At 31.5% G+C, this 15,292-nt stretch overlaps 1 protein-coding gene across 3 annotated transcripts in view; it reads left to right on the forward strand.

Moving 5' to 3' along the window:
* Triqk (triple QxxK/R motif containing) overlaps nt 1-13,702 on the forward strand; it is a 67,432-nt gene extending 53,730 nt beyond the window's left edge. For 2 of the 3 annotated variants that reach the window (XM_010619642.3, XM_010619644.3), the window contains exons 4-6: nt 3,838-3,923; nt 8,488-8,663; nt 12,433-13,701. In XM_010619642.3, coding sequence (XP_010617944.1) covers nt 3,838-3,923; nt 8,488-8,622 — 221 coding nt within the window. In that variant the 3' untranslated portion in view covers nt 8,623-8,663; nt 12,433-13,701. Of the gene's footprint in view, nt 1-3,837; nt 3,924-8,487; nt 8,664-12,432 lie in introns of all 3 variants that reach the window. The other variant, XM_010619643.2, reaches the window with a different exon arrangement.
* Nucleotides 13,703-15,292: the final 1,590 nt, after the last annotated feature.

A 15,292-nucleotide genomic window follows, 5' to 3' on the forward strand; every position in this document is an offset into this window, starting at 1 on the left:
AAAAAAAAAAAAAAAAAAAAAAAAAATCCAAAAAATTGCAAGGAAAATACCTTATTATGAACAAAAATAAAACATAACATGATAAAAGTTATGAAATGCAGCTAAAGCATACTTATCTGGAAATTCATATCTTAATGATGCTATTAATTAAAAATATAGATTTTAAATCTAAAAATAATTTTCTACCTGAATCAATTAGACCAAACTAAACTCAAGGCAAGCAGAAAAAGGAAATAAGATTAAAATAGAAATAAAGACAGAAAACAGAAAAGCAATAGAAAAAATCATTGAAACAGAAGTTTACTATTAAAAACATTCAGCAACATTATGAAACTTTTATACTATGAGGGACACGGGGGTGAGGGGTAGAGAGACAGTCACTCAAAATGATAAGTAGGAATGACCTTGAATACAATGTACAATAATGTGCTGAAACAATTCTATTACCCAGCTAAATCAATATCAAGTGCTAGAGATGTTATAATAACTGTTACACACTGCTAATGAGAAACAAGAATCCAAAATGATACAGGCTACCCTGGAAAATGGTTTGTAGGATGTTCCTTACAAAATTAAACAGATGTTTATCGCATGATTCAGAGTCCCAGTCCTAGATGCATGAAAACCTAATGTTTACACAAAAGCTTGTATACATATGCTTAGAGTAGTTCTAAAGACACTTATCAAATACTGGAAATAGCTCAAATACAGTTCAGTGAGTGAATCAGTAAGCAAACTGATACCTTTATGCAGTGGAATACTACTGAGCAATAAAAATCAAATTGCTGATACTTATATCTTAGATCAGACTTAAAAGCTTTGCCCCAAATTAATGAAGCAATTATCATCATGTCACATTATTGAAAAGGCAAAGTTACAGAAATGGATAACAGGTCAGGAAATAACAGGAATTATTAGCAGAAGGGGTGGTATGTGTATGTCTTGAAGTTTGATGCAACTATTCTGTATCTTGATTTTGAAGGTAGCTATCTGAGTCCATACGTGCATTAAGATCTGTAAAGGAAAAAGCAAATTTCAGTAAATTGTCATTTTAATGTAAAACACTATTATAGAATTATATGAGAGGAAGGAAACATCAATAGGTTGATCATGGAACTAAGGAGAAAAGCATTTATTATTTAAACTATATCATAGGAAATGAAAATGCAAAAATTATGTGATGGGTAGTGTTACTGAGAAGAGAGAAATTAGACTATGGGAGTTTTACAAGTTTAAATTATCAGCTTTCTTCTATAGAAAATTTAATGAGCAACTTTTGAATAGATACTTGGGTTACTACTATTTTTAAAAAATCTGATTGAACACAGGGACTTATGCATGTTAAACTTTGCTGTACCATTTAGCTGTGTACTAAACTCCTTAACATTGTTGCTACAACCAGAATCAGACCCAGTTTTTGTTCAAGAAACATTATACAAGTAAAATCTATATTATATTATGTATGCAAATGTGTCTATGTTTGTGTATATTTTCTAGGTGAAAGCACTCAGTAGGCAAGGACTTCTGTATTTTGCATTTTTTTTAAGTCATGAGGACATAGGTATCTAACTTGAAACCATAAAAATTCATATGTTAAAAACTTATTAGAAACTAGAAAGATTCAGTTTCTGTTACAAAGAAACTAACAGATGCCGTGTAAATATTTTGACTCAATAGAGTGAAACCAAATTTTGCAGTATATATACTTTTGGATATCATAGTCTGTACGGGGAATACTAAATTAGTGATAGATGCACAGTTTGGAAAAGTACCAAGTGTATAACACTTTTAATATCATCTATTATAAATACAGTTTCGAGTATTCATATCAGCTTTAATATACATCTAGAAGCATTCTCTGAGAAGATATAGGAATTCAATTGAAGTAGAATTCATTATTCACCAGTAGTTATGTGGCATCTGAAATAGAGTGATGAATTCTTACTTTAACTTTGGCTTATATATAGTTATATTTGAAACTGTTTTCTGACAGCAGACGCATTAGCCAAACTCTGGCATGTTTGAATGAAAAACATTTTGGTTATGGTAATACTTTTATTTATTTGTTTTCTTCTCCATCAGAGATTATTATAGGGCATATACTGGATAAAACAAGAAATTACTTTTTGGCCTCAAATATATAATCTTCAAATTTCTTTTTAGGTTGTCATTAGAAACTTGCTTTGTAACCCCGAGTGGAAGCATTTGATGTGTTACCATTTTCATTGTTCTGAGCTGTTTATATCTCAGCAGGAATAATGACATGAATAATTTGACTGTTGAGATGTGAAATCAGAGGGAACACTTGTCAAGGTTTTTTCAGCAAAATTAAATGTTACTAATTTAAAGTGAGTCAGAGTAATATTTTTATGCATATTATTTATTCCATGGCTTAAATTTAGATCATTTGATATACATTTTTACAATTGGCTCACTTCTGCATCATTAAACCCTATTATCAAATAATATTATTAAGCTTCTGCTCATAGATTCAGAATTACTTCTATAAAATAGCAGTTAAGGAAGAAGCATATATCCCTTCCATAAAAACTAATGCATAGCTCTTCTGCCAAACACTTGCATGTGTCTAATGAACACAAATATACCATTTCTACATTACTTCCAGTCATTTGACTCATTTCTTTCTGCCAGTTCTAATTCTAAAAATCTACATGAAATTTTAAAGTTACTTTAAATCATTAACAGACACATTAAGAAACAGATGTATTGCATATTGAATTTTTATGATCTACTTTAGATCAACTGCTTTTAAATTTATTTAGTGTGAGGAAGATGTGGAACTTAAAGTTAGACATTTTAATAAAAGAAATCTGTGCAAAGTATTACAAAGGAACTGATTGTTGAAAGGAAATGCAGAGAAACAGGAAGTCAGAATAAAAATTGGAAATAACCGGGGAGATTATGTAAGTGTATAAACTGCTACTCGGGATAACAGTATACTCCAATGTTTGAGTCTTTTTTGCCTCAGTTCCAAGTCAAGAGTTCCGTTATCAAAAAGGTGTACTCTTGAAGTTAATGATTTTGTTGCTAAATCTGTTTTCTCCCCCACGCTGTATAATATCTGCTTTTCAGCTCATGGGTGGGGTCACCAGATGGTACACCAAAAACAAAAATTTGTGAAACTAACTCAGTTTTGTTCCTTTGTGGCTATGAAATGTGGTTGTGATGATTAATACTAATATCTACATATAGGTACACTACATCTTTTATCTAGTCATATTTATTCTGTTGTTCTCTATTAAGAGGAAACAAAAGTTAAATTCATCTTTTCTTAGTGAGTTTAGGGAATTAAAAGTTAGTTATTTACAGATTCCTTAGTCTCTTAGAGAAAACTAAGTAATATTTCTCAAATTGCTTATTTTAATAATGTACCTGTGATAAATCTATAATGAGCTATTACTCTTTAATTATAAAGACCAAATTAACTTTACCTATCAATAGTAGGCAAAATAGGATCTTACATATACTTATTTATTCATACATTTGTTTCCAAATGCTTCCATAAGTCTTATTCTTTTTATTATAAACTTACTCTCTAAAATAAGGTTTAATTGTTTTTTTTTCTTTTCTTTTTTTTTTTTTTTTGGCTTTCATTGCCTGTCACATCAAAGATGTCTGTAAGAATCTTCTTCCTGAAAAAAGGAAAAGAAGACAAGAAGTTGACCTTTGGGTGACAAGTTTATGATTATGAAGGAACTGCTTTGCAACTCTGTGTCCCTGTTTCACTCTATTTAAACATTCTGTGGCATTTCTGATGATTGTTGAACCTGAATTATGTATAAGCATAACTCATTGTCTGAAACCATTTGTTTCTAGGTAAACAGGATTATAAAAAAACCAAACCTATTTTACGAGCAACCAAATTAAAAGCAGAAGCTAAGAAAACAGCGATAGGCATAAAGGTAGGCCTCTACTCGATAACTTTGTCATTTGATATGTGTATGCCATTTCATTTTCTAAAACTGGGTTGCATAAATGTTAAACTCTAAATGCTTTTTGACATTTCAAGGTCTAAATAGAATGCTAGAAATGACGGGTTTTGAAAAGAATTTACTTAATGGAAAATATCTTTTCTATGCTGAGGTTAAGGGACTTTAAAATAAAACAATGTTACTTATGAAAGTTAGTCATAGCTAAAGTCATAATTTGTTTTTTCTACTACTACTGTTTATATTGCTCAAACGTTTCAATAAATGTATGTGGTCTTGTCAAATTATTTCATTTCAATAAATTTCATCTTATATAAATTATAGTTGTAATTATATATACTTAGATCATTAATACATGCAATTTGACTGTTTCATATTGTTGCTTATGAAATTCTAATGATATCCCAAACTTGTCCTTTTAGAAAACAAGCATTTATATACTTAAAAAGGATAAATGCAACCGAGATTGATATTAACAGATAATTCACTGTGCTTGTTCACTAAAGTTTTCAAAATGACATTTACGTTATTACCCATGTCATCTTTTTGGCAAGTATTTAGAATTTAAGTAAACTAAGTAGAAAAATGAGATTGGCAGCTCTGCTACAATATGTGTAAAATAAAAAAGACCAGTACATATATTTTATATTAAATATTAAAATGTGAAAAGGAGATTTTGTTGATGAAAAATCAATTTTTCTAAGTTAGAGCTTACAGCAAATGCCAAGGTATTACTACGAAGCTGTAACAGCTGCTGGATTGCCAGATGATATATTTGGTTGCCTTCCAAAATTTGCTATTATGATCATGAAACACTGCCTTCTTTCTGCCTCCAAATGCTGATTTTGATCAAGCATTGCTGAGTGACGTGGTGTGTTTTCACAACACAATCTCCTCAGTGAGTGTTGTGTGTCAGTTTTAATGAAAAAAATTAAATTACCTTTCTGTTTGAAAGAGAGACTAATCTTTGGAAGATTCGTTCATAAGCTCATGTGAAATTTTGTTCATCTTTCAAAATATTTCAATGACATGTCAAAAAGATGCTCAGTTTTTATTTTTCATTCAGTTACCTACTTATTGTCTCTTATAATCAGAGCATTTTTTGTCATTGTCCTCCAAGGCAATTTATTACTTAATTTTATCTTTCAGAGTATGGTGAATTTTCTGTTTCTTTAATAAGCAGTTCTATATTAGAATGTGAAAAATAATGTAGTCATTCATTTGTTTATATAACACCCTTTCCACACATTGTTTATTTGCTCTTATACTTTCTGTTATGGTTTCCATTTATAAAGATAACCATGTTCCCAGTATGAAATAGAATTTACCTTAGAGTGCAGTTATCTAACTTCTCTTTAAAAACAATGTAGAATGTATTCTTAATTTATATTTTTATGAGTTTTTTCGTGTAGTTCCTTTACAATTTGAGCTCTATACAGAAAAGTTTTGAATTGATATCAGAACCAAGCTCTTTTTTAATAAGTTAGCACACAATTTTGATTTGTAAGCTTGTGGAAAAAAAAGACCTTGACTTTAAATATTGTTTACTTTGCTTGAAAATTTATGTGAAGAGCCCATTAAGATGAGAAACTTTTAGAATCAGAACCATGAGGTGTTTTACATTTCAAATCTGGCATACTAATTAGTTTGCCCTGTCAAACTTTGATTGCCTTGTCATTTTGGCATAGGACTTTAAATAATGAAATTTCTTTCTGCAATTGCCATTTAATGCTTTTTAATTTCCCCAGTGAGTGATTTTATCCATATTGATAATGCCAGAGAAGCAACCAAGGACTAATGAACATCAAATATATTTGACTCTTATCTAGTTGATAGAGAATGACCATAATAGAGGACAATTTTATCACTTTACTTCTTATTCTTTTGAATGAATCATAGTTACACTGTGCAAGTAATTTAAATGTGCAGAGACTATGAACAGGTGCACGGAATGGAAAAATAACACCAGGAAACAACTCTGAACATATGATGAGGAGGCCAAGGGTCACATCCCTTTTGACTCTTGCTTTTGCCAGGGTATCCCTGAAGTCTACACTGCCACATTTGTAAAATGGAGATTATCCCATTTACCTGGAATAATAACCCATAACATGGTCAGGAAACAAAAATAATGCAGTGAAAGCATTGAATTTTGAACTTAGCATGTAGAAGTCATTATGAGTTGTTAACTGATCCAAAAAATGTTTGTTGTAATTTCTTGTTAGTATAGATAAGATTTCCCCCAAGTATTTGTCAATGGCTTTCCCTTGTGTAGTTACTTTTGTATTGTTTGTCTGTGTTATATATTACAAAATGTTCTCAGATTTCTGTAGGGATAGAATCATGGACACAAAGTTTTAAAAACATTATATAATTTTAAAATGTTTTGTATAGAGATCATATTAATATTACTCAATCTATTATTTACTTAGAAATTACTGTATTATAATACAGTAGAATCTATAGAAAGAATGAGCCAGACATGATTGTTCCAGAAGAACTTATACAAGAAACACTTTCAGATTTAATTAACCATCTTAAATCAACAATGCACTTGAGAAACCACACGCTAGAGAAATGAATAGTTTATACAATAGGATCGTCAAAGTTTTCCAGTGTTTTTTTAAATGTAGGTTTAGGAATAGAACATATCTGAGGGTAACAGTAAGTGATTCCACGATAAGATATAAATAAATTTTATTAAATATAGACAATTTCTAATCGAAATGTTTTTATTTCTTGTGTTTTACAAATATAATGTCATACTTTATGACATACTAATGTAATAAGTGTCACTTAAGAAACATGTGCAGAGCAAAGTTTGCTGTTTTGTTGCTGTTCAATTAGATTCTTTTGTGAGAATTACCGCATGACTGAATTGTTCAAGAAGGCAAATATATGTGTTTCTCAGCATTTGAAAGGTAAATGATGTGCATTTGTTAGTTTATTTTTAAAAGGCCAATTTTAAAGACACAAAAAAGGAATTAAGACCTAAAACTTACTTTTCTTACATAAATTAAGAATTCTACCTTAATCAGATCCTGCCAACAACCACTTGGGATGTTTGTTCTTTTTTTGTTGTTTCTGATTTAATGCTAAAAATTGCCCAGGGACAGAGCAACATAAATGCCTACAGGTGTCTAAATTATGGTTAGTGTCACCAGCATCCTGAAAATTTTATTTTCAGAATTTACCATTGTTTGAATACTATGAACATTCAGCCTCCCCAGTACTTGTCACCAGAATAGGGACATTTTGAAGAACATTATTTGCTACACCTCTCCATCTGATGTTTACATAAGTCATCCTCATACCACCTCCTATATTAAACAGGTAACTGGATAATGGACAGGCCAAACTGTATTCCATGAATATTCCTTTTATTTTGCCCTTAAAATTATTTTCATACCTATGGATATAATAAGAGTGTACAAAGATACGTTCCGATTATGACACAGAGTTGCTTTAAGAACAAGAAATTGAACAGCAGCAATTAAAGTCGATTATCAGTAAGACTAGAAGCATGGTCTCCAATCAAGAATAAAAACTTCATTTTTGCATTAAGCTTGGGTGGATGCCTACTGCTGTTGATCAGTTTTGTTGTCCACTCTACAGAACAGATGGAGTTTGCAGTTGTGTGTCACTTGTTTATTACATCCTCTTAAAATTAGTAGCTGAGTAACCAGATGGGTCTGGGAGCACAGCTGTGGATATAAGAAAATAAATGAAACCTGTCCGACGCTGCCAGGCCCTTTTGAGATGCCAAAGTGTTTCAACTGTAACAAAGAAAAATTCACTTTCATTTGACATTATATTGTTATATTAGATTTGAAAAATCAGGTCTTACAAATATTGTTGACACAGTTTTAGAACCCCATAGTTCTATTAATAGTTATTTTTATAGTCTGGTAGCTAAATAAACTGAATTACAAAGTTAAAGAATTTCGATCAAATATATATTTTTAATTTCAATGTTGAGGTAAAAATTCCATGTTGAGCATAAACCAAGTTTATTTTAATGTTTTTAAAGTTTATTAGGTGGCATATGTTGAATAATTTATTTTCCATTCTTATGAAGTATAAAATATATTAACATGACTGCAAATAATTGCTTCCTTGTAAAGCGATGCCAAATAAGTTATACACACGTGATCAAAAAGTGAAATTAAGCATTGTCAAATACAGAACAGATAAACAGTATAGGTGCTGACTACATTGCTTTCATCTAACGTTTTTGCACCCAAACTTAAAATACATTAAAGCAACAAATTTCAAATTTACTATTAGGAAAAAAAAACACTGAATCAACTAAAAGTATAATAGGAATGACACTGATGTACTTGCAATTTCAATGAGTAATGTGTGCAAAACACATTTACTTAATGGCAAAACGTATAAAACAAAAAAGAGTGGAATTATTTGTTTCAGATTATTCACTCTGTCTATACTGAAGAATAATATGGTTGTTTTATCTGATGATACTGATGATAATATACAGTCTTCATCAATTTAAAGTCTCCTTTTCTTTCTTTCCCAGGAAGTTGGCCTTGTGCTTGCAGCTATCCTGGCCCTCCTGCTGGCTCTCTATGCTTACTTTTATCTCAGAATGTCCACTGATGTTGACCCTGATCTGGACCCAAATGAAGATTACCTGGGCAATAATGAAGAATAATAGTTTTATAAAAGCACCTTTTGGTACCAGTGCTTTCTGAAGTAATAAAACTACAACATGTTGAATGTTTTATTCTGGTACTTTCCGTTTCCAGAAATGTCTTTTTAAGTAATTGTATAGGACATCAAGAAAAGAACTTCACCTGGCAATGTATGCTACCAGATACTTTTACAAATCTCTCTACTTTGACAAGTACCCTGTCTATGATGCATTTAGATAAGACGAGTAACTGATCCTAAATTCTTCAGATTTCTTACCCATTGTGTGGGTATAACTCCTTCACATACAGATACAAAATGTAGTTTTGTTCTATATACATTGTAAGTAAAAGTACAGAGCTTAGAAGCTCACATTCAGAGCTAAGAAGGAGCAAAAATGTTTTATTTCACAAAGAAACCCTGCTTTCTTTCCAGACATATTTTGCATCATTAGTGAGACTCTCCACACATGCATCTACGGTAATCTTGTTCCTTCTTTGCCAACTGTTCAGTGCACATGTGCTTTGTCAGAAATGGCACCTGGATAACAGAAGCTCTAAGAGTCACATATGTCTCTTAAATAGAGTCCCTTTCCTCTTGTGCTGTCTGAACTGGTGTAAATGGAAAGTTCAGTTGATCTTGATTTTAATTAACCTATTACTCTATTAATACAAACTTGGAATTCTATTTTAATTATGTTGTTCTGGATGCCTACAGTATCAGTTTGCCCCTCTTGTTAGGGAGACACATAGCAATCTGTCATTTAACTGTGCAGTCTTTTTCACAGCAGAGAAATAGCAGAAGTCTTACCTCCAATCATTTCCTTAAATTAGGCCCCAAATCTGAAAAATACAAAGTTGGTTGGAAAATTACATTTTGTTTCTTAAGAGTTAATCCATTAGAGCTCTTTAAACTAGAGAAATAAATAATAGAAGAAAATATATGTTTTCTATTACTCTCATATTTAGTTTTCTGTTCATATAGTTTTCCATGTATTTTGCCTTTGCTGTAGCATAATGACCAGGAAACTAAATATTTTTATTGATAATTAAATTTTAGTAGATTTTAAAAACATGAATACATAAAAATTAGAAAATTGGAAAATATCTTTCCAAAGAATGTTTACGTATTTCACTCATACAAATGTATAGAAAATGGTTTGAAATATATGTACAAAGAAACATTTTATAATGTATATATTGTATGCATGAAGAACAAAATACAATATTGATTGTTTCCATATTGGCCAAGGGACAGAGCTTTGCTAAAGACCCCAGAAGTGTATGGGGCTTAATAAACACAGTGTTTTTTTTTAAAGTATATTCTTTGGTACTTTTGCAAAAAGTTGAAGTTGATAGTGTAGTGCAACATTGTGTCCTTTTTTAAGTAGCATAATTTATTTCTTCAGTGTGAAAACAGCCAAAGATTCCAATTTCCTTAGAGATTATCTGTGCCAAACATCTGAGGGCAAATTTAACCAGTGTTATTTACTGGATTCTTCCTCTTGAACTCACAAACTCAAGAGACAGATAAAGAGTTCTTATGTGCTCACCACAGTGGACCAATCCAAGTGGCATTTTTAGGAAAGGTTGCAGCATTTTATGCCATGTGGTATGTCTGTTCGCAAAGTGGGAGGCAAGGGAATATCCAAGCTGGCATTTTGGATATGATGGGCCTTTTACTTTCCTGAGTGACACGCCACATGTCAAGAAATACTGCTTTCCTCCACTCCTATCGCATTTACGTGAACAATTTTCATTTAGTTATTTCCCTCCCATATGGTGTTAAAAACAGTCATATTAAATAAAGATTACTTCTGGTTTTCAGTGATAATTTAAATAAGAGGCTGTTTGATAATTGCTTATTAGATGCCTATCCAAGTGAGATAGTAACAAAGTTTACAGTATATAAAATAGATGACAATACTTTTGGAAATGCTTGAAAATTATCATTCTGAAAAAATCCTCATCATTTTGTTCTACTTGTGAGGTGTTCTTTGGTGGGAAAACGTTGTTGATAGTAATAAATATTAATCTAAATATAGCATAATTATAAGCAGGTTTCATTGCCTAGTTTTATTAATATACTCAGCCTGTACGTAGTCCATTTGTATAACGGATTGATTTCTAATAGCCCCAGAGAACCATAAATCCCAAAGGCCTAAATCTTTAATTTGATTTAACTAATTAGCAGGTTAAGTGAGACCACACAGTATATATTTGGACACTGTTTTTGTGAATTTCGAATTTTGTGAACTCACATTAACTGGGAAGCAGCCAATCCTGTGAAGATAAATCCCAGGTTGAAAGTCTGGTTTGAATCTTTGAAGAAAGAAAGGTGATATCTTTGTGCTGTTTCAGGGGACTACACTTTTGAATAGTGAGTAGTGCTTGGCATAAATCTGAGACTGGCACTAGCCAAATATTAGACATGGCTATTTCCCCTACTGTAAGCAGAAGACAAAACCAGAAAAAATTATGATGACTTTTCAGAATGTTCGAACCAACTTGTTCACATATGCTGCAAAATAAATTTCTAACTTAAGAGATTTAAAATATAGCCTATGGGATACTGGAATACTATAAACGAAGTATGAAGGGTTGCTGCTTCTTATTTTGCGTTCAAGTCTAGACTAGGGTAAGAATACATAAATTTATTTGAAGGGAGATATTATAAAAATATAATATCTAATATTTCTTTTGAGACAAACAAAAATCCTATTTTAGTACAAATACAAGATTAATTGGTTTAAGGGAACAAAAATAATTCAAACTCCTCTTCAAATTTTTCGCAAAGACAGAAGAAATACTCTTAACAGTGATTATAAAATGCTGAGGGTATGTTCTTACTTATTTCTATCATTCCAATTGTGCAGTAATCTGCATATAAATATAATATATGCCTGTTAAAATTAAAGTTAATATATTTTAGCTCTCTCAGAGTCTGGAAAAATTCTTTCCATATAGTAGATGATCAAAACTTCCTTAAATTTAATAAGTAAAATAAGCATCACAGTATTGATAAACTCAGCATTTAGCATTCATGGTCATTGGTTTTTGCTTCATCCTACTTCTCTTGAAGATTAACGAAATTAGTGTCAAGTTTGGTACAAAATAGAAACATTAACTTCTAGAAAATCAAGTATGTGTGTTTATTTGAAATCATACTTAGTGGCTAAGTTCAATTTAGCATATGTCTTCACTTCCAAAGACTAAATTTTTTTTCATAACGTTTATATGAATAGCAGTGCACTTAATTTTTCCAGATTCTAAAATATAGTGAATGACAAGTCCAGAAAGGGAACTGTGCTTGAGATAAGCTTTAGAAATAAACTTTTAGAAATTAAACTTATCCAATTTTAAGGTATTTCCTCCAAAACATGCTTTTTCCGCCGCAGACTACCTACAATCATTTCATGTTCTCTGTTTAACAACAAATAGACTTTTCACTTACCTGGGACTTCTCCGGGACGATTCCTACAATTTCTCCCTGAACAGCATTGCTTTCTCTTATTAGAAATGGTCCAATGCAGCCTGGATAGAATGATTTTTTTTTCCCACTGACACTATATCTAGAATCAGTACAACCCACAATAAAAAAAAATTTTTTTTTAAAGTAGCAGATGAAGTCAGTATCTACAAAAACATTCTTACACTCTTACCATTTTGTTCAGGGTAATATAGGTGAGTATAGAGGGAACCGGGAGAGTCATGTAAAGAACTACACCAGTGTGGAAAAGCCCCTGGTGGATCAGTAAGTTACTTAAAACAATTGAACTGCAGCCGTATTCAGTGTACTGCCTCCTCGTTATACATTTTTTTTTAATCCCTAGGAACGGATATGGATCCTCATTTCATGAAAAAAAAATAAGATACTCTACATGCCAGAAGATTTTTTGATGACAGTACCCCTCCTATTCTTCATCTTTTAAAACAACAACCAAATTGGTGGGGAGGCAGCCAAAATTTGAGGTACCAATGCTTCTCGAACAGATGTCGCACCATTATTTTTTAGCTCGTTTAGATGAATAAACATGTTAAACTGTGAAGTATTACATTTTAGATTTTTTCATTAAAAAAAGAGACAATCTGTTTACTGTCCTAATTGAGACAACAATCCTTGTGGTTGCCAGTTTTGGCAGTCATAACAATGAACTATAAATATTTGGACCAATCAAGTAAATGGTGACTATAAAGGCTATACCATGTGTAGAGTTCTGTTTTCATGGGCACCCATCTTAGTATGGCATTTTTTCCCCCCTGACTTCTTCAAATACAATTGTTTGTGTGAAACTGAAGTTTCATTGTAAGCCTAAGAGAAATTGATTTCAATATCTAATTTCTGTCTAGTTCATCATCCTTTTTAGTGTTCAACTATCCATCTGCTTGTAGCAAATTGCTTCTTTAGTTGCGCTGTGGAATGTAAGGCTGCTTCTTCACTGGTTTGCCTTCTCCGTACTTCCTAGAATAACATAAAATTCAGAGGTGGTGTCTCTTTTTAAGCTTTTAAAAAAATATTTACAGTATGATTTTAACAGTATTTTAAATCTTTTACATTGTAACGCTTAGTTTTGTAAAATAAGGTTTTTTAAATAAACGGGGGTGGTTGCAACATTTGTCGTAATGATGAGCGGCCCACCGAAATCTTAGCCCCTACAAGCATGCTTCGCTCGAAATATCACTGGCAGCGAGTTGACAGACTAAGTAACAAGAAATAACCCATACCTAAAAAATGATTTCCAAACATCTGGGAACCAAAAAGGGAGTGTTTTTCTAGACATCTGTATGAGTGCTTCATCTCCCTCCTCCAGTTCTTCTACCTTAGTCTGAGTTGGCAGTCTAACATTCCCTGTCGGTTAGCTCGGACCTCACTTCTCCACTTTCGAGGGCTAGCACGCGCTCATATTTCATTGTGTTCTCAGTGTATTAGCTCCCTCTACTCTTACAGTTATCCCTGATCCTTACCTAAGTTGCAGTCTTTTATTTCTTACCCGATTTCATTTTTATTGCTAATCTTATGCATCACACAAAAATAGAGACAATAATAATACGAACTTCAATATGCTTATCACTTAGTTTTACATTTATCATGTTTTGTCACTCTTCTGCGAGTTTTCTCCATTTTTTGGGCTGAAGTATTTATAGTCTGGATATGGTGATATTTTACATGCAAATTAAAGAGTATGTCGGTCTAACTGACAAAAATGCTGTTTTTATTTATTTGCTGTTATATGTATTACCAAAACTCCGTTATTATAACTAATATAATTATGTATTATCTATTAATATTGCAGAAGTCAATATTCAAATTTTAATTGTCTCCAGATGTCTGTTTACAATAGATTTTGAATCAAAACCCATACTCCATTTGTTTAACTCTTAAATTTTATTTTTTACTCTATAACTCATCTTTATTTCATGCCTTTGATTTACAGGTCCTTTTGAATATCCAGTATTCTAGGTTTGCTCTTTTTCAATACTTATTCAGTTTATTCCCTTATTTTTATATTTTCTATAAATTAATATTTAAAGCTTTGGCTAGATTAGATCCAGGCAGTCCTTTGTTCTTGTTATTTTTTTTCTTTCTGTTTTTTGTGGTTAGGCCAAGAGTATTTCTTAGTACTTAATGATAAATATAATATCAATGTTGCTCGCTTGTAATTCGGTGAGTTATCAATGGGTTTGTGTGCTCGAATCCTTATTCCCTCCGGAACAATGTCTTCTAATAATTAATCTGGGGCTCTCAGCATCCATTCATAATTGTTTCTTAGATGTTTTATCTCATTAGACATTGCAAGCATTTCTTCAGCATTTAATAAGTGGAATTATTTATTATTATTGTTATTGAAACATGTTTATATCTTTATGGAATAGGGTGTGATAATTGATACATGTAGATAACATGCAATTATCAAATCTGGGAAATGAGCTCTTCTGTCTCACACATTAATCGTTTCAGTATGCTGAGGTCTTCTGATTATTTTGAAATACAGCATAGATAATTATAACTAGTCATTGCCCTATTTTGCTTTTAAAAACCAGGACTGATTCATCCTTGCTGTGCTTCCGTGATCCTCAGCTAACTTCTTGGCTTCCTTCCTTTCCCTTCCTCTAGAAGCCGCTATTTCATCCCATTCATGTAGATTTAAAAACATTTTTTATCAACTATTTGATTGAGTAAAAATATAGCTCATAAGGAAAGGAAAGATAAATACTTGTCTTCCTTCTGACTCCTCTCTGAGTTAGGAATTAACCATAAGAGTAGCCAAAGAAGATTTCCATTGCTGACATTGTGGATGCTTGTATTGTCATTATAAGTTGTGGATTTTATGTAATTTATATTTTCAGCCCATTGCCATGATCATTTTTAGTACTGAAATGAGAATTCTATTATCAAGTTTAATGTTAGAAATATTCTCACTAAAATTAAGCATGTTTTTTTATTAGTTTAGGTTTTTCTGGAATTGATAACCAGTACAATCAGATTTTTAAAACATGCATAAGTGGTAAATATGGCAAAAATGGAAAAAAAAACTAACATTTGAAGATTATGTAGTTTGACTGGAAAACTAAAAATATTGAATGAGAAATGTAGCATGCTCTTTTAGAGAAAAGTATGTTAATTTTTTAGGTTTATCTATATACGTCAATTATAGAAATTAGTTAAATATAATTGAAAAGAATCTTTCACAA

Source organism: Fukomys damarensis, unplaced genomic scaffold (assembly GCF_012274545.1).
Source record: "Fukomys damarensis isolate Sample0158 unplaced genomic scaffold, DMR_v1.0_HiC HiC_scaffold_5, whole genome shotgun sequence".
Taxonomy (NCBI): Eukaryota; Metazoa; Chordata; class Mammalia; order Rodentia; family Bathyergidae; genus Fukomys; species Fukomys damarensis.